Source organism: Pseudophryne corroboree, chromosome 6, assembly GCF_028390025.1.
Source record: "Pseudophryne corroboree isolate aPseCor3 chromosome 6, aPseCor3.hap2, whole genome shotgun sequence".
In the NCBI taxonomy this organism is placed as follows: Eukaryota; Metazoa; Chordata; class Amphibia; order Anura; family Myobatrachidae; genus Pseudophryne; species Pseudophryne corroboree.
This window is the reverse complement of record NC_086449.1, coordinates 176,955,446-176,976,782: the sequence shown is the minus strand read 5'-3', so window position 1 is coordinate 176,976,782 and position 21,337 is coordinate 176,955,446. Positions and strand designations below refer to the sequence as shown.

At 46.1% G+C, this 21,337-nt stretch overlaps 1 protein-coding gene across 2 annotated transcripts in view; it reads right to left on the bottom strand.

Annotated features, from left to right (window-relative positions):
• UNC5D (unc-5 netrin receptor D) overlaps nucleotides 1–21,337 on the bottom strand; it is an 866,621-nt gene that overhangs the window by 200,914 nt on the left and 644,370 nt on the right. For both annotated transcript variants that reach the window (XM_063932131.1, XM_063932130.1), the window contains one exon: nucleotides 5,467–5,652. In XM_063932131.1, the coding sequence (XP_063788201.1) occupies nucleotides 5,467–5,652 (186 nt within the window). The remainder of the gene's footprint in view (nucleotides 1–5,466; nucleotides 5,653–21,337) is intronic.

Sequence of the window (21,337 nt, the reverse complement as noted above, 5' to 3'; positions counted from 1 at the left end):
CAACTGCATTTTTTAGGACACTGGTGAGTCTTTTTCTGACGTCCGTGTACATTATCGGTATCGCCTGCCTAGAGAAGTGGAACCTAGATGGTATTTGGTAACGGGGGCACACTACCTCAAGAAATTGTCTAGTTCCCTGTGAACTAACGGCGGATACCGGACGCACGTCTAACACCAACATAGTTGTCAAGGCCTCAGTTATCCGCTTTGCAGCAGGATGACTGCTGTGATATTTCATCTTCCTCGCAAAGGATTGTTGGACAGTCAATTGCTTACTGGAAGTAGTACAAGTGGGCTTACGACTTCCCCTCTGGGATGACCATCGACTCCCAGCAGCAACAACAGCAGCGCCAGCAGCAGTAGGCGTTACACGCAAGGATGCATCGGAGGAATCCCAGGCTGGAGAGGAATCGTCAGAATTGCCAGTGACATGGCCTGCAGGACTATTGGCATTCCTGGGGAAGGAGGAAATTGACACTGAGGGTGTTGGTGGGGTGGTTTGCGTGAGCTTGGTTACAAGAGGAAGGGATTTACTGGTCAGTGGACTGCTTCCGCTGTCACCCAAAGTTTTTGAACTTGTCACTGACTTATTATGAATGCGCTGCAGGTGACGTATAAGGGAGGATGTTCCGAGGTGGTTAACGTCCTTACCCCTACTTATTACAGCTTGACAAAGGCAACACACGGCTTGACAAATGTTGTCCGCATTTCTGGTGAAATACTTCCACACCGAAGAGCTGATTTTTTTGGTATTTTGACCAGGCATGTCAATGGCCCTATTCCTCCCACGGACAACAGGTGTCTCCCCGGGTGCCTGACTTAAACAAACCACCTCACCATCAGAATCCTCCTGGTCAATTTCCTCCCCAGCGCCAGCAACACCCATATCCTCCTCATCCTGGTGTACTTCAACACTGACATCTTCAATCTGACTATCAGGAACTGGACTGCGGGAGCTCCTTCCAACACTTGCAGGGGGCGTGCAAATGGTGGAAGGCGCATGCTCTTCACGTCCAGTGTTGGGAAGGTCAGGCATCGCAACCGACACAATTGGAGTCGGACTCTCCTTGTGGATTTGGGATTTCGAAGAACGCACAGTTCTTTGCGGTGCTACTGCTTTTGCCAGCTTGAGTCTTTTCATTTTTCTAGCGAGAGGCTGAGTGCTTCCATCCTCATGTGAAGCTGAACCACTAGCCATGAACATAGGCCAGGGCCTCAGCCGTTCCTTGCCACTCCGTGTGGTAAATGGCATATTGGCAAGTTTACGCTTCTCCTCCGACAATTTTATTTTAGGTTTTGGAGTCCTTTTTTTACTGATATTTGGTGTTTTGAATTTTACATGCTCTGTACTATGACATTGGGCATCGGCCTTGGCAGACGACGTTGCTGGCATTTCATCGTCTCGGCCATGACTAGTGGCAGCAGCTTCAGCACGAAGTGGAAGTGGATCTTGATCTTTCCCTAATTTTGGAACCTCAACATTTTTGTTCTCCATATTTTAATAGGCACAACTAAAAGGCACCTCAGGTAAACAATGGAGATGGATGGATGGATACTAGTATACTTATGGATGGACTGCCGAGTGCCGACACAGAGGTAGCTACAGCCGTGGACTACCGTACTGTGTCTGCTGCTAATATAGACTGGATGATAATGAGATGAAATCAATATAATATCACTAGTACTGCAGCCGAACAGGTATGTATATTTATTATGTAATGACTGATGACGGACCTGCTGGACACTGTCAGCTCAGCAGCACCGCAGACTGCTACAGTAAGCTACTATACTATAGTAGTATGTACAAAGAAGAAAGAAAAAAAAAACCACGGGGAGGTGGTATACAATTATGGATGGACTGCCGAGTGCCGACACAAAGGTAGCTACAGCCGTGGACTACCGTACTGTGTCTGCTGCTAATATAGACTGGATGATAATGAGATGAAATCAATATAATATCACTAGTACTGCAGCCGGACAGGTATGTATATTTATTATGTAATGACTGATGACGGACCTGCTGGACACTGTCAGCTCAGCAGCACCGCAGACTGCTACAGTAAGCTACTATACTATAGTAGTATGTACAAAGAAGAAAGAAAAAAAATAAACCACGGGGAGGTGGTATACAATTATGGATGGACTGCCGAGTGCCGACACAGAGGTAGCTACAGCCGTGGACTAACGTACTGTGTCTGCTGCTAATATAGACTGGATGATAATGAGATGAAATCAATATAATATCACTAGTACTGCAGCCGGACAGGTATGTATATTTATTATGTAATGACTGATGACGGACCTGCTGGACACTGTCAGCTCAGCAGCACCGCAGACTGCTACAGTAAGCTACTATACTATAGTAGTATGTACAAAGAAGAAAGAAAAAAAAAAAACCACGGGGAGGTGGTATACAATTATGGATGGACTGCCGAGTGCCGACACAGAGGTAGCTACAGCCGTGGACTAACGTACTGTGTCTGCTGCTAATATAGACTGGATGATAATGAGATGAAATCAATATAATATCACTAGTACTGCAGCCGGACAGGTATGTATATTTATTATGTAATGACTGATGACGGACCTGCTGGACACTGTCAGCTCAGCAGCACCGCAGACTGCTACAGTAAGCTACTATACTATAGTAGTATGTACAAAGAAGAAAGAAAAAAAAAAAACCACGGGGAGGTGGTATACAATTATGGATGGACTGCCGAGTGCCGACACAGAGGTAGCTACAGCCGTGGACTAACGTACTGTGTCTGCTGCTAATATAGACTGGATGATAATGAGATGAAATCAATATATATGTATATATAATATCACTAGTACTGCAGCCGGACAGGTAAATATATTTATTATGTAATGACTGATGACGGACCTGCTGGACACTGTCAGCTCAGCAGCACCGCAGACTGCTACAGTAAGCTACTATAGTAGTATGTATAAAGAAGAATGGAAAAAAAAAAACCACGGGTAGGTGGTATACAATATTATATATATATATATATATATTATATACAATTATATATATATATATATTAAACTGGTGGTGGTGATTGATTATTAAACTGGTGGTCAGGTCACTGGTCACACTATCAGCAACTTGCAAGTAGTACTCCTAAGCAGACAATCACAAAATATATTATACTGGTCTGGTGGTCAGTGTGGTCACAATGGCAGTGTGGCACTGACTCTGGCAGCAAAAGTGTGCACTGTACGTTATATGTACTCCTGAGTCCTGCTCTCAGACTCTAACTGCTCCCCACTGTCAGTGTCTCCCCCACAAGTCAGATAATTAATACAGTCACACTATCTAATCTATATCACTTCAGCAAGTAGTAGTAGTATAGTAGTACTCCTCCTAATAATGCTCCCCAAAATTACTACTACTGTGTCTCTCTCTACTGTCTCACTCTCTTCTCTAAACGGAGAGGACGCCAGCCACGTCCTCTCCCTATGAATCTCAATGCACGTGTGAAAATGGCGGCGACGCGCGGCTCCTTATATAGAATCCGAGTCTCGCGATAGAATCCGAGCCTCGCGAGAATCCGACAGCGGGATGATGACGTTCGGGCGCGCTCGGGTTAACCGAGCAAGGCGGGAAGATCCAAGTCGCTCGGACCCGTGTAAAAAAACCTGAAGTTCGGGCGGGTTCGGATTCCGAGGAACCGAACCCGCTCATCTCTACTTATAATACAATATTTTTAATAACTTTGTGTATTAAACAAAGTTTGTATACATTGAGCCATCAGAAAACAAAGGTTTCACTATGTCACTCTCATTCAAAAAATTCAGTATTTCAGAATATTCCATATTTCGGAATATTTGGATATGGGATACTCAACCTGTATAATATAAAGAAAATGACATGACTGTGTTGTGTCCTAAGTCAACAATACATAAACAGACCATTTTCATGATATAACGTATGGCTTATAAGGGCAAAGGAAACCAAAGAAATTCTGTAAATCAAAATGTTAGTTCAATGTTACAGGATGACATGTATAAGACACAAGGCTGGATTAAGGGAAAGGGAAGGGGGCAGACTGGGGTATTCACCCTGGGGCCCTCACACAGGACCAATATGCAGACCCTTCAGACTCAGAGGGCAGACCCCCCAACTGGTGAAAACAGGTGCTGGACGGGGACTGCTGCATCTCTGTGTTCTGCATGCACAGTCAGTCCTGCATTCAACACAGAGCGGCTCCCAAGTGCCCTCATCAGCATCACGTGACACATCACTTCCGTGACGCTAAAGAGGGGACTCAGGAGCTGATCTGTGCTGTATGCATTGTGCATGCAGAAGTTGAACACATAGCTGGAAGCATTGAAGAGGAACTGACCATGGGAGGCAACGTGAGTACTCAGGAGCACAGAGGGGCCCGAAGCGTGTATACCATACAGGGGGGCACTTTGGGGCATTTGGGGGGGGGGCACCATGTGGCATTGTATGGGATATAGGGGGTCACTGCGGAGTAGAGTGTCAATATTATTGGAGGGGCCCCCACATGGCTTGATCTGGCTCTGATAAGACAAAAAACTACAGTCATCTGGTGGTATAAATCCCACTACAATATGCAGAGACTGTATAAGTGTAAGCAGTTCTTACAGGACAGAAGATGCTTGGCATCTGTACTGTACTCAGTGGCGTAAGTTCATCCCAGTTGCCCGGAGGCAAGATAAATATTGGTGCCCCCCCATATTTAGATATATATATGTATGTATGTGTGTATGTATGGAGTGTTCTGAAAATATATATATACTGTGTATATATACATTTCATTGTCTTTTATTTAAAATCACACATTTCTTAGCAGTCATATCCAGGATTAGAACCAATGACCTGTTATACTGACAGCAGACACTTTACTGATATAGCTAGTTGCTCCTGTACAGTAAGCATGAGAATTCTAACTATATGAAGTTATGTGTAATTGTCAGAGAAGTAACTTCATATAGTTAGCATTCTCATATTTCCTATACAGGAGCAAACAGCTTCATCAGTAAGGTGTCTGCTTCCAGTGTAATAGGTCGTGTTTTCTAATCCTGGGTGTGATACTTGTAAAATGTGTATCTACAGTATAATAAAAAGGGTGTGATTTGTAAGGTGCAGGGACCAGTGAGGAAGTTGGTCACTGAAGAGATAGTGGCCGCTATCAATTAACTTAATTCAACGGTGTTACAGAATGGGAGGTGCGGTGCCCCCTTCAGAGCAGGAGCCCGGCGGAAGATGACTCCGTTGCCTCACAGAGCTACGCCTCTGACTGTACTATAGAATAGGACTGCTTAATAGGTCCAGTCTGCTCGCCATACATACAAGATATGGAGTAAACTTGAAGAAACTCTTGTTCCCCTGACTGTGTAAAGTCTGTCATATTCTCTTCAACTTGTGTTGACCATAAGCAACCCAGAGGATCGGTTCATTGGGGGCAAAGAAGAGCAAGGTCACAGTAGACTAACCTTGTCGAACAGTTTTGAAATTGAAAGTCTGAAAGCCTCCTGTCAGGGCAGACGAATCAATAACATCCACACCATACTCGCTCTGGCTCCTTCTATACAATGTAATCCCCACCACCAGCACAGCCACGGCAATGACAGCAGCTCCCAGGCCAGAGTACAGGGCAATGTCACTAGCACTCTCAGCGCCTGTAGAGAAATGAAAGAAGTAGAGAAGAAGAAAAAACAAAGCTGATTACTTTTTGTAACTTGTTCCTCTAAATCCACAGAGCTGACGGACACGGCGGTGAAATGTCTATAATGAATCATTGCTCTGTAGTGCAGGGTTCTGCTTGAGTCAAGAGAGGATGTGTATCTTTTATCAAAACAATTGCTTACACTGTAATTCAGCAAAATATATATTAAAGGAATAAGCAGGATGGCTGTGAATGAAAACACGTTGGAGATGTCAGGCCAGCCGTATGTACACTTGGCAATCCAGTCACTGATCTGTTTACCTTACAATTTAATACGTGTCACTGGGCCTTAGAGCATAGGGTAAATTGTCATTGCTGAAAGGATCACGCACTGGAATGTAAAACCTTGGTTGCCATTAAGTGGCCACACCAAGGCCGTATCGACAGACACAATAGAAGTAGTACAAACAGTAGCACAACATATATTTATTTTTACTTTTTAAGTTCAGCTCACACAGCACTATGAAGTCACAGCGCTTTTATATGTATGTGAACAAACACAGTGGGCTACAGCACAAAGTTGTAGTACAAACAATAGAACAATATATTTTTGTTTTGCTACTTTGACAGCCCACACTGCAGGGTATCACAATGCTTATATGTGTGCAAATAAACGCAGTAGGGTACAGCAAACTTTTCACAATATTTTTTACTTTTTTATTAACTTTTTATTTTAAATCCGCAAATGACACTGAAGAGTCACACCGCTAATATTTGGAGTGGATGGACACAGCACAGCAGCCATTGACTGGAGTGGAAGGACAATGGATACAGTACAACACAGCAACAACCACTGACTGGAGTGTATGGACACATTACAATGGAGAAAGCACAGTTCAGAAGCCACTGACTGGAGTGGATGGACAGCGGACACAGCACAATGGAGACATCACAGCCCACTAGCCACTGACTGGAGCTGTCACAGATTGTCAATATTTAAATATTGAGCCAATAACAAACTAATCTATTAGTCCACTCAAAAAAAATCACTCCAGACATTGGCGTATCTGTAGTGGGTGCAGGGTGTGCCATGCACACAAGCTCCTGAGCCAAGGGGGCCCACACCGTACACCCATTACCCAATGACTTAACTTACTTTTCAGCCAACACTGGAGAAATAATCAGGACACTGGTGTTGTCGCCATTTGCCCAGTGATATGTGCAGTACAGAAATCACCAGGAACATGGTATCAGCCATTGTCTGTAGCTATGTGGATGCACAGTAGACACTGGCACAGTACCAGAGTCTTCTCAGCACCTGTGCCAATACGAGGAGGGGGATCTCCTCATAGAAAATTACCCTGACTCCAGATCACTTTTAAGTTTAACTGTTCATAGGAAAATACTGCATATACATAGCCATAAGCCTTAAGTATTTTGTGTGCTAAAGCTTTTCACATAAAGATTTCTTTTGTAGTTACACCACATAGTGTAAATGGTATGAATCTGAAATCCCTTGTAGACATTGATTATAGGCTACAGTACTCACATTTACTGTAGCCCCCGATATAATCTACCGCTCACTGGCGTGTCTATAATGGGTGCAAGGTATGCAGTGCACACAGGACCCAGCGTCTGGAGGGGCCCACATACCACACACCCTGCACCCATTTAATTATACTTACCACTCCATTGGCCCGGCTGCACAGCTGTAGATATCACTGGGACAATGACCGCCATGGCTATTTTCTGGTGAATTGCATATAGGTGATAGACATGTGCCCGAGAAACATGAGACCCACTCATGCACAGTAGAGTCTACTGCACTGCTAGAAAGGAGGGGGCCCTTTTGGAGCCTGCACCCTTTTCTCTTACAGCGCTTCTGCTACGGCTGCTGTTATCCAACAGTCATATGTAGAGGAGCCAAAAGGAAATGGGTATATGTGATGCATTATGCCAGGGAGACACAACCTCACAGTGCACGCCACAATAAATTACAGGGCCCTGAGGGGGTATGACCATGCTCCTACGATTCGCCTTACACCTAGTATAGTGGAGAGTCTCCCCAACACATTGAAATCTGTGACTGTGGAAATACCATGGTTCTATTACTGTAATGACATAAAAACATTTTAGGCCCCATATTATTGGAAAAGATATCCAATAATTGCGTAAAGACACCTGGAGTGGCAGCCTATTGATACACTAGAGATTTCCACCAATCTCCCATTAGATATAATTAACAAATTAAACAGAAAATTTGCACCACACTAGCACTATACCAGGAATCATACACTACAGCAAAAAGATGAATATAAGTAACCATACAAGTGAGTTCCAGGTCCTTATACACAGTCGAGTCAAATTATTATGACCATCAGCTACTAGCCCAAGTAACCGCTTCAGAGGCCCTTGGCCCGTAAGCCGGTAATCATCCCTTTTTTGCAACTAGGATAAATTGCCCATTTTACCCATAACAGCAACGAGTGATATGTGTGCAGACGGCCTATCGCACAACTTACATACCGACCAACCAGCGCACGACACGTGACATACTTCATGGGCTATGCGCTGCCAATGTCAAATGCAGGAGGTGGTCATAATTATGTGACTCGACCGTGTATAAAGAGCACCGTGAGGTGAGACTCTCACTCTTAGATTAAAGATGGTGCCATTTATACTGTACTGCAATGATTCTCCACTTGTTAGAATTTCTTTTCTCTGACGTCCTAGTGGATGCTGGGAACTCCGTAAGGACCATGGGGAATAGCGGGCCCTGAAGGAGACTGGGCACTCTAAGAAAGAATTAGGACTACCCGGTGTGCACTGGCTCCTCCCTCTATGCCCCTCCTCCAGACCTCAGTTAGAATCTGTGCCCGGCTCGAGCTGGATGCACACTAGGGGCTCTCCTGAGCTTCTAGAAAAGAAAGTATATTTAGGTTTTTTATTTTCAGTGAGATCTGCTGGCAACAGACTCACTGCTACGAGGGACTTAGGGGAGAGAAGCGAACCTACCTGCTTGCAGCTAGCTTGGGCTTCTAGGCTACTGGACACCATTAGCTCCAGAGGGATCGAACACAGGCCCAGCCTCGGTCGTCCGGTCCCGGAGCCGCGCCGCCGTCCCCCTTGCAGAGCCAGAAGCAAGAAGAACGTCCAGGAAATCGGCGGCTGAAGACTCCGGTCTTCATTAAGGTAGCGCACAGCACTGCAGCTGTGCGCCATTGCTCCCCATGCACACCTCACACTCCGGTCACTGATGGGTGCAGGGCGCTGGGGGGGGGCGCCCTGGGCTGCAATAAGATTACCTTACATTGGCAAAAAATACACATAATATAGTCATTAAGACTATATATGTGTAAAATCCCCTGCCATATATCCATAAAAAAAGCGGGAGAAGTCCGCCATGAAGGGGGCGGGGCTATCTCCCTCAGCACACTGGTGCCATTTCCTCTCACAGCTTCGCTGGAAGGACGCTCCCCAGGCTCTCCCCTGCAGTTTCCAGGCTCAATAGGGTAAAAAAGAGAGGGGGGGCACTAAATTTAGGCGCAAATACTATATATATATATATATATATATATATATATATATAGCTGTTATAGGGTAAAATCACTCATTATAGTGTACATCCCTGTGATTTATAGTGCTGTGGTGTGTGCTGGCATACTCTCTCTCTCTGTCTCCCCAAAGGACTTTGTGGGGTCCTGTCCTCAGTCAGAGCATTCCCTGTGTGTGTGCGGAGTGTTGGTACGGCTGTGTCGACATGTTTGATGAGGAGGCTTATGTGGAGGCGGAGCAGGTGCCGATAAATGTGATGTCACACCCTGCGGGGTCGACACCTGAGTGGATGGATATGTGGAAGGAATTACGTGACAGTGTCAACTCCTTACATAAGAGATTTGATGACATAGCAGATGTGGGACAGCCGGCTTCTCAGTCCGTGCCTGCCCAGGCATCTCAAAAGCCATCAGGGGCTCAAAAACGCCCGCTACCTCAGATGGCAGACACAGATGTCGACACGGATACTGACTCCAGTGTCGACAACGATGAGACTAGTGTACATTCCAATAGGGCCATCCGTTACATGATTACGGCAATGAAAAATGTGTTGCACATTTCTGACATTAACCCTGGTTCCACAAAAAAGGGTATTATGTTTGGGGAGAAAAAGCAACCTGTGGTTTTTCCCCCTTCTGAAGAGTTAAATGAAGTGTGTGATGAAGCGTGGGTTTCCCCCGATAAGAAACTGATAATTTCCAAAAAGTTACTAAGGGCGTACCCTTTCCCGCCAGAGGTTAGGATACGTTGGGAGACATCCCCTAGGGTGGATAAAGCGCTCACACGCTTGTCAAAGAAAGTGGCACTACCGTCTCCGGATACGGCCGCCCTAAAGGAGCCTGCGGATAGAAAGCAGGAGGCTATCCTGAAGTCTGTATATACACACTCTGGTATTATACTGAGACCGGCTATTGCTTCAGCATGGATGTGCAGTGCTGCAGCTGCGTGGTCAGATTCCCTGTCTGATAACATTGATACCCTTGACAGGGACACTATATTGCTAACTGTAGAGCATATTAAAGACGTAGTCTTATACATGAGAGATGCACAGAGGGATATTTGCCAACTGGCATCTAGAATAAATGCAATGTCCATTTCTGCCAGGAGAGTATTATGGACTCGGCAGTGGACAGGAGATGCGGATTCTAAAAGGCACATGGAGGTTTTGCCTTACAAGGGTGAGGAATTGTTTGGGGATGGTCTCTCGGACCTCGTTTCCACAGCGACGGCTGGGAAGTCGACATTTTTACCCCATGTTCCCTCACAGCCAAAGAAAGCACCGTATTATCAGGTACAGTCCTTTCGGCCCCAGAAAGGCAAGCGGGTTAAAGGCGCGTCCTTTCTGCCCAGAGGCAGAGGTAGGGGGAAAAAGCTGCACCAAACAGCAAGTTCCCAGGAACAAAAGTCCTCTCCCGCTTCCTTTAAGTCCACCGCATGACGCTGGGGCTCCACAGGTGGAGCCAGGTGCGGTGGGGGCCCGTCTCCGAAACTTCAGCGACCAGTGGGTTCGCTCACGGGTGGATCCCTGGATTCTACAAGTGGTATCTCAGGGGTACAAGCTGGAATTCGAGACGTCTCCCCCCGCCGTTTCCTCAAATCAGCCTTGCCAACTACTCCCCCAGACAGGGAGGCGGTGCTGGAGGCGATTCACAAGCTGTACTCCCAGCAGGTGATAACCAAAGTACCCCTCCTTCAACAGGGACGGGGTTACTATTCCACAATGTTTGTGGTACCGAAACCGGACGGTTCGGTGAGACCCATTTTAAATTTGAAATCCTTGAACACTTATATAAGAAGGTTCAAGTTCAAAATGGAATCGCTCAGGGAGGTTATTGCAAGCCTGGACGAAGGGGATTACATGGTATCACTGGACATCAAGGATGCTTACCTGCATGTCCCCATTTACCCTCCTCACCAGGAGTACCTCAGATTTGTGGTACAGGACTGTCATTACCAATTCCAGACGTTGCCGTTTGGTCTGTCCACGGCACAGAGGGTATTTACCAAGGTAATGGCCTAAATGATGATACTCCTTCGAAAAAAGGGAGTTATAATTATCCCGTACTTGGACGATCTCCTTATAAAGGCAAGGTCCAGGGAATAGTTGCTGATCGGAGTAGCACTAGCTCGGGAAGTGCTACAACAGCACGGCTGGATCCTGAATATTCAAATGTGCAGCTGGTTCCTACAACGCGTCTACTGTTCCTGGGGATGGTTCTGGACACAGAACAGAAAAAGGTGTTTCTCCCGGAGGAGAAGGACAAGGAGTTGTCATCTCTAGTCAGAGACCTCCTAAAACCAAAACAGGTGTCGGTGCACCACTGCACGCGAGTCCTGGGAAAGATGGTAGCTTCTTACGAAACAATTCCATTCGGAAGGTTCCATGCAAGGATCTTTCAGTGGGACCTGTTGGACAAGTGGTCCGGATCGCATCTTCAGATGCATCGGCTGATAACCCTGTCTCCAAGGACCAGGGTGTCGCTGTTGTGGTGGCTGAAGAGTGCTCATCTTCTAGAGGGCCGCAGATTCGGCATACAGGACTGGGTCCTGGTGACCACGGATGCCAGCCTTCGAGGTTGGGGGGCAGTCACACAGGGAAGAAACTTCCAAGGACCATGGATGAGTCAGGAGACTTCTCTACACATAAATATTCTGGAACTAAGGGCCATTTACAATGCCCTAAGTCATGCAAGACCCGTGCTTCAACACCAGCCGGTGCTGATCCAGTCAGACAACATCACGGCGGTCGCCCATGTAAACCGTCAGGGCGGCACAAGAAGCAGGATGGCGATGGCAGAAACCACAAGGATTCTCCGATGGGCGGAAAATCATGTGTTAGCACTGTCAGCAGTGTTCATTCCGGGAGTGGACAACTGGGAAGCACACTTCCTCAGCAGGCACGACCTCCACCCGGGAGAGTGGGGACTTCATCCAGAAGTCTTCCAAATGATTGTACACCGTTGGGAAAGGCCACAGGTGGACATGATGGCGTCCCGCCTCAACAAAAAGCTAAAAAGATATTGCGCCAGGTCAAGGGACCCTCAGGCGATAGCTGTGGACGCTCTAGTGACACCGTGGGTGTACCAGTCGGTTTATGTGTTCCCTCCTCTGCCTCTCATACCCAAGGTACTGAGAATAATAAGAAGGAGAGGAGTAAGAACTATACTTGTGGTTCCGGATTGGCCAAGAAGAGCTTGGTACCCAGAACTTCAAGAAATGATCTTAGAGGACCCATGGCCTCTGCCGCTCAGACAGGACCTGCTGCAGCAGGGGCCCTGTCTGTTCCAAGACTTACCGCGGATGCGTTTGACGGCATGGCGGTTGAACACCGGATCCTAAAAGAAAAGGGCATTCCGGAGGAAGTCATTCCTACGCTGATTAAAGCTAGGAAAGATGTGACCGTAAGACATTATCACCGCATATGGCGAAAATATGTTGCTTGGTGTGAGGCCAGGAAGGCCCCAACGGAGGAATTTCAGCTCGGTCGATTTCTGCACTTCCTACAGTCAGGAGTGACTATGGGCCTAAAATTGGGATCCATTAAGGTCCAGATCTCGGCTCTGTCGATTTTCTTCCAAAAAGAACTGGCTTCACTGCCTGAAGTTCAGACTTTTGTTAAAGGAGTGCTGCATATTCAGCCCCCTTTTGTGCCTCCAGTGGCACCGTGGAATCTCAACGTGGTGTTGGATTTCCTAAAGTCGCATTGGTTTGAGCCACTTAAAACCGTGGAGCTAAAATACCTCACGTGGAAAGTGGTCATGCTGTTGGCCTTGGCGTCGGCCAGGCGTGTATCAGAATTGGCGGCTTTGTCATGTAAAAGCCCTTATCTGATTTTTCATATGGATAGGGCGGAATTGAGGACTCGTTCCCAATTCCTTCCTAAGGTGGTTTCAGCTTTTCATGTGAACCAACCTATTGTGGTGCCTGCGGCTACTCGGGACTTGGAGGATTCCAAGTTACTGGACGTAGTCAGGGCCCTGAAAATATATGTTTCCAGGATGGCTGGAGTCAGGAAAACTGACTCGCTATTTATCCTGTATGCACCCAACAAGCTGGGTGCTCCTGCTTCTAAGCAGACTATTGCTCGCTGGATCTGTAGCACGATTCAACTTGCACATTCTGCGGCTGGACTGCCGCATCCTAAATCTGTAAAAGCCCATTCCACGAGGAAAGTGGGCTCTTCTTGGGCGGCTGCCCGAGGGGTCTCGGCTTTACAACTTTGCCGAGCTGCTACTTGGTCGGGTTCAAACACATTTGCAAAATTCTACAAGTTTGATACCCTGGCTGAGGAGGACCTTGAGTTTGCTCATTCGGTGGTGCAGAGTCATCCGCACTCTCCCGCCCGTTTGGGAGCTTTGGTATAATCCCCATGGTCCTTACGGAGTTCCCAGCATCCACTAGGACGTCAGAGAAAATAAGAATTTACTCACCGGTAATTCTATTTCTCGTAGTCCGTAGTGGATGCTGGGCGCCCATCCCAAGTGCGGATTGTCTGCAATACTTGTATATAGTTATTGCCTAACTAAAGGGTTATTGTTATGAGCGATCTGTTCGTGAGGCTCAGTTGTTGTTCATACTGTTAACTGGATATAGTATCACGAGTTGTACGGTGTGATTGGTGTGGCTGGTATGAGTCTTACCCGGGATTCCAAATCCTTTCCTTATTGTGTCAGCTCTTCCGGGCACAGTTTCCCTAACTGAGGTCTGGAGGAGGGGCATAGAGGGAGGAGCCAGTGCACACCAGGTAGTCATAATTCTTTCTTAGAGTGTCCAGTCTCCTTCGGAGCCCGCTATTCCCCATGGTCCTTACGGAGTTCCCAGCATCCACTACGGACTACGAGAAATAGAATTACCGGTGAGTAAATTCTTATTTTCACATTAATATTCTGAGAAGTCCATCCACTCATACTCCTTAGTTCCACACTCCTTATCCAGTAAATGGTTTCTCTCACATGTAAATTAAACAAATAACAACAGCAACACCTTTTATTAAAAATTTACAATTTTATTAATGGGTGTGGTTCATTCGGTCGACATGAGTGATGTCGACATACATTGGGTCGACCACGTTTGGTCGACGTGCATTAGGTCGACATGATCACTAGGTTGACATGGTCATTAGGTCGACGTGTGAAAGGTCGACATTTTTTAAAAAACTTTTTTTGGTGTTATTTTCTTCTAAAAGTGACGGGAAACCTTAATTAATGCACCATGACCCCTCACATTCAGACACAGGTTACCGTTCCCAATTGTAGTCCACGTGGATTGTTAAGTATGAAAAAGGTAAAAAAAAAATGAAAAAAATTGTGAAAAACTCACAATCGACCTTTTTCCATGTCGACCCAATAACCATGTTGACCTAGTGCTCATATCGACCTAATGACCGCCATCCTTTATTAATACAAAGCACTCCCAGTTAGCTCATGGTTAAAAGCATATCATGCCACCAGCAGGTGGAGTTTCATCTGAAGTTACTTGCTTCAAGGAAGCAGGCCCCATATTATGCTAGTACACCTGTTGTGTTACTGGAAACATATACGGTATATTGTCAAGGTTATGACGTTTGTAACAGGACATGGGCCTATCAATCAGGCAGAGGCGTTCGTTGGGCGGGAGGGAGGCGCAGCGTTGCGGGAGCGGTGGCATAAAAATGAGGGCAGCGCCAATCGAACGGAGGTGTGGCGTAAACATGATCGGGACAGCTGCGTGACATCACACGCAGCCGCTGCGATAACAAAGATGGCAGCTGGCCTCCTGCAGTCACAGCCAGGCTGTGCTGGCAGTAGTCTACCCTATTTTAGCGCCCGCCATTTCAGCGTGGTCTCAGGAAGCGGGTGGCGGATAGCATTCTGGGCGGCCTTGCCCTGCAATGGGCGGCCCCCAAGATGCGATCAAAAGGATTGCCAATTCTGTTACAGATGGAGCCACACTAATCCTGGCTCCGTCTGCGAATAGGTGCGCCCCACCACCGGGAATAAATGGGACACGTGCATTGCAGATGCACACGCGCCCCATTCATTTTGAATGGGAGCGTGTGTGTACGCTTGGAAGTGGGCCGAGGCGCAGGCGCATCTAGGCAATCAACTCGCCCCTGCCTGCAATGCAGCCACCAGAATTTGCAATCCTTACTGAGTCGGGTCCATGGCTTTATTTCAAACAGAAAATTTTATAGAAATCAGACAGAAAATGGATTAATGGGCCTGACTCAGAGATGTACAGTACGCTAATGTAATCACAGTTGCAATCCCGTATGTAGTGGATGTGGGAAAAAATGGTAATGCTGCCACCTGAAAATGAATTACAATGCCCACAGGAGTCATTGCAGCTGTCCGCAACTACAAACAAATGCCCAGCATCGGACCAGATCATCAAAACATTGACTCCCTGAGTGAATCTAGGGTCATTTTGAATGGCCGACATACTGTATCTGAGATGCCGGTGCCATTTTTTCTTAATACAGGATCGCAGTGTCATTCTGAGACACTCCCCAAGAATGGTTGCAACACACCAGAATTTTTGCTGCCTCTCCCAGTTACCTTCCACAAAACAGTCACTTACTGTCAATCACCTGCGAATGAATCCCTACTGCGAGCGACTACACTAATAGACTTTGGATCACATGCGATCGCACTGCATGTGCAATGTCTCGTGTAAGTAGACGCCTCCTGTCGGCTTCTGCTAACCGCTGCTGCATCTGAAGAGGCAGCCTTGATCACTCTGCATGAACATTGGTCATCTGAGTTATAATATAAATGTATAACTTTAGGAGAGTACCGGCACTTTTTCTCTGGTGACTTGATGCTACTACCAGTAATTTTTTGACTCTTGCTACATCAAAGCATGAATTGTCCGAGAAAAGAATCGGAGGGGAAAGTGGGATGGGGGCATGATGGCATGAATTTGCATCATTATACACATACCCTCCTCACTAACCAATGACAGCAAAGCACTGAGCTATAGTCTGGTCACAGCAAATTGTGTCATCAAAGGCCTGTCGACCAATGACTGTCGCCTCTCCACCGCACTGGTCACTGCTTCCCATGCTTGAGTGCGGCACCCCTTCAGTGGAACGCACTCCACCGCTCTATTAGAATCTCCCCGACTTTGCAAAGCTTCAAACGGGCACTAAAAACCCACCTATTCATCAAAGCATTCCCTCCCGATGCATAACCTAGTCCTGAGGCTGCTCCTCCATCTCCCTGCCTCATGCCTTGAACATCTCTGCTTTGCTTACATACTGGCATCAATCTACCTCCCGCTTGCTTGCACCTCATGTCATCTGTCTGTCGACCCTTCCCACTAGATTGTTAGCTCTCCAGAGCAGGGCCCTCTTTCCTCTTGTTATCTAAGCCCTATTCTTGACACATTTCACTCGCAACTCTCCCCTACTCAGCGACCATCTTTACCTGCTTTTTCTCCTGCTGGTAAAGGCTCATCTCCATCTATGACCACCAGCCCCTAGTAGTATGATGATTACTCCCTCGCTACTTACATCTTAGCTGTATTATGTCTTGAGAATTGTGGTGCTCTTTGTTACCTGTACTCTATTTCTGTTATTTATTTACTGTAATGCTAAGTTTTGTCTCCCTGTACTGTCCTTTGTACGGCGCTGCGAAACACATGTGGCGCCTTATTAATAAAATTTAATAATAATAATAATAATAATTATACTTCTAAAGAAAGAGAAGTAGTAGTCAGGAGGGCATTCTAGTCTGTCTGTAGTACAGGAGGGATCCAACAAGCTTACAAGTATCCTGAATAATCTGGAAGGACATACGCAGGGATGCAGTTATGATACCAGCAGTCAGAATAGTAAGCATACCAATGCCGGGATCCCGGCTGCCAGAATGCCGACAGGGGGCCTAGGACTATTCCCACTCGTGGGTGTCCACAACACCCATAGAGTGGGAATATAACTTGTGGTGAGCGCAGTGAGCAACCAAGCCCGCAGCGTGCCGAGCACAGCAAGCCCGCAAGGGGCTTTGTTGCACTCGCCCCTGCCGGAATTTTGGCGGCTGGGATCCCAGCCGGCGGTTACCCAATCCCAACCACATACAAGTATGCAGTAATACAAGGTAAAATATATAAACATGGGGGAAATAACCTGTTCAGACTCCTTCTTTGGATTACAAATATGTAACATTGTCATATACAGTGTTTAATGTATAAATATATAAGCAGAATCTTTACCAGTGGTACCATAGGGGTACTTGCTTGTCTCTGTTGTTTCTGGGGTGCAGTTTAGAGAGGCGATAGCCTGTGTGCAGGCTCTGTGTAGGCCACCTCCTCTATGGCAACGAGGAAAACTCTGACTTCATGCCAGACTGTACTGGGCATGTGCAGGTCTCCAGGAACATGGTGACCTTGCCTTGTTCATGAGGGACATCTCTATAGCACATCCGCAAGTCACAGAGAAAATCGGCACCACAAAAATTCTGTCTGGAGGAATAAGTGTAATTATATGGGTGTGGGATGTGCGGTTTGTGCATCCCTGGACACGAGGGCACATGTGTACCCTGCAAAAGAAAGCATATGTGGACTATAGATTTATTGGCATTTTTTAATTTTTCATAAATTGTAATATGTGAGAATTATATATGCAAAATCCACGCTATTCTTGTGGCATTTTTTATTTAACAAACTTTTTTGTAGCTCATTTATTGCTTTAATGTATATAGCAATTATATGCATTACAAATCTATTGTTTTGCAAATGAGGGGAAACAAGTAACGCAAATGATCTGCTATGTGGTAACCAGGTGCAAATGATTGAGAACAACTGCTATATTCATTGAACCAGTGGTGCCCGTGGTTATTCTGGTGAGGTCGTTCTTCCTACTCCTGTTGCAATGATTTGTCATATGCAACTGCAATTATATGCTAATATGGGCAGAAGCTAACTCATGCACAAGGACGCCCACTGTGATCCCATCTTTTGCATATGGCACTGCATAACTGCAGAAACATTGGTAACTTATTTGCATAACGGGTTGCCAAGCAGAGCCTGAGTACCTCTGATGACATGCAGGATAAGCTGCTCTCCCAGGATGCAGGGCGCTCTCCAGTACCAAGGCCCTCATTCCGAGTTGACCGCTCGCTAGCTATTTTTTGCACAGCAGCGATCAGATAGTCGCCGCCTCTAGGGGAGTGTATTTTCTATTTGCAAGTGTGCGAACGCTTGTGCAGCCAAGCGGGACGAAAAAGTTTTTGGCAGTTTCTGAGTAGCTCTGGACTTATTCAGCCCTTGCGATCACTTCAGCCTGTCCGGTCCCGAAATTGACGTCAGACATCCGCCCTGCAAACGCCTGGACACGCCTGCGTTTTACCTACCACTCCCAGAAAACGTTGCTAGAAGCATTGCAAAACAACGATGCTGTTTGTACCCGTACGACACGCATGCGCATTGCGGTGCATACGCATGCGCAGTAGTAACCTGATCACTGCGCTGCGAAAAACGTCAGTGAGTGATCAACTCGGAATGAGGGCCCAAGTGTGATCACGGCTGCTAATACATGCATGCTAAGAAATTGCCATCTCAACGGCCATGACACACCTGCGTTCGCATAACCACTGCCTGTTACCACCCCAAATGCTGACTTCCAGTCACTCACTTTGTGAATAAAATCTTGTTGTTGCCGCACTCACGAATCACTCTCAGCGCATGCACCATAAGCGTTTCTATAATGGGTGCAATGTGTGCGGTGCACAAGGCCCCAGGGTCCAGGAGGGGGCAACACACTACACCCATTTTTAATACTTACCTTTCCGGAGTCCGGTGTCAGACGCTGCAGTCGCGGTGAAAATTGCAGCCAAAATGACTGCCGCGCATGCGCAGTAGTAATTTTAGTCTCCGGAACATGGTAGGTGCCATGTTTCCGGAGACCTGCGCATGCGCAGTAGACTCCGTCACAATTTCGGAGTCTACAGCGACATACAGAGAAGTGGGCCCGCCCGGAGGAGCACACGGCCCCCTCCTCTGTTAAAATGACCCTGGCGTGCACACTGCGGCTCATACTCGCGCACAGTACGAAAACATTGATCATATACATACAACCGCCTCTTTGTGTCTGCACCTGAATGAACCCCATACTGCATCCATTATACATACGCCAGTGCATTGAACATAAACTCTGTAAAAATTCACAATTCGCGCCTGGATTTTAACAGTAGATTTACACAGCTGTCGATTGTTCACAGTTCAACAAGAAAAAATAATTTTTCAGCTACAGTATAATACATTTCAAGCAATGAAAACTAAATAAACCAACAGAAGAGAGTTTGTTTACCGTAGATAACTTGACATAAGTACGTAGGCAAATATTAAACATATTCTACTGAAAACACCAGATTTCTCTCACCCATTTAACAGGGACTGTTCCATGTGTTGCTTCAGTGAAAATGTTACAAAACATTTAGTTAATTTATATTAACCAAATGTGAAAGATTCTATTAAACGTGATTATACTTGCTGAATGCACCTGAAGGTAATTTAAGATGTGCACAAGCATCAAATGAAAGATTCTGTTTAGTACATTAGAAAATATAATTGATTAAAATTAACTCATTTACAGTATCCACTTGTATTTGATGAGAACAGAATCTGCTACTTGGATAACTTGTTAGCACAGCACTAAAACACAATGTAATGAGTAACTGGTGGCGGCAGCAATTTATTGGAAAGCACTTAAAAGATTTTATATTCATATTACCCGTTCAAGTATGTGTTTTAAAATAACAAAATTTAGAAATAAAACACCCTACCTTCTTTCTAATGATGGTTTCAATATTGTAGAAGCGTAGCGTGGAGATCTTTGCTCAGTGTTTGAGAACATATTTTGTACAGCTAAAAGCTTCATGCTCCGTTGAACAAACTAATGTTACAATTACATATGGGAAGAATTGACTTTTCTAGTGTATCATGGAATTATGAAGATTGCCAGGAGATGCAAAGTCTAGACAAAGCATTATGAATGAGATATTCACAAGAGTGGGACTTTAACAACCCAAACAAAACCTGTCTGAGCTGGATCTCCTGCTCAGACTACTATGCACACCATGAGACCCTCCAGATAATCCGATACACTGAGTGCATGTACAGTAAGCACAATATTGTATTTTATATTACATCACCCAGTTCGGGATGTACAGTAGTTGGCATCCTGATGGTTAGAATGCCGGCTGTCAAAAGACCACCCTAGTTCTATGCAAAATAAAATGTTACTTTTGTGTAGCCTTAGTTTATACCACCGAGAGGACAAGTCACTGAGTTCTATATTTGAAAGGTAGAAAGCCCTAAAATCCTGTAAAAAGTTAATTTTTTGTAGGATTTAGGGCTGTTACATATTTATCAAAGGCACTCTACTGGTGTAAACAGTGCAGATCGGTATTACCAGTTGGGCAGGATGGGGGCAAGTGTAGATGGGGAGCTTGTGGGGTGCCTGGAGAGGGGTCTGGCAGGTTCTCAGTACATGTCCTGAATCTAGTTTACGGTACCTGGATCACTCTTATGTGAACAGCCGCCATGTTTACTTTCGCAGGAAACGCAGGCGACATCATGGGCCGGCCACGAAAATGCCCATGGCATGCCTGCGTTTCCTGGTCCATTCCCCCCAACACTGCGTCACCACTCGCAGACACCAGCCGCCTGTCAATCAAAATATGATCGCATCCTTCCGGGATAATGATTGGCGCATGTGCAGATGGCAAAAAAGCATCAGTTTGTGAAATTCACGTCCATATCTAAATAGCCCCCTATATATAGAATTGTGTTCTTGAATCAGAGTTTCATCATCATTCAGAAAGGTCTTCATAGGCCCTTATGTTATGACTATGCCATTATAAAGCACTGGGATATGGGAATGAAATCCTGCTTGTATTTACTGCTTTACAGCTTTGCATAATTATAACAAATTCTTTCTGTTCTAATGTGTGGCAACGTGTGAGCCTGCCTCCCCAGTCACTGACTACACGTCACTGGGGTAAGTGTAATATAGCGGCATGGATTGCTGACTCAGTGGCGCCGAGAGGGGAGGTGGAGGATACAAATTACCTGGAGCCAGGTCTGATGGAGGGGCCCAGGCCCACACCTCCTTTGATTGGGCCATGTTCCCTGAAAAGTACCTGGGCCCAGCCAGGCTCACTACC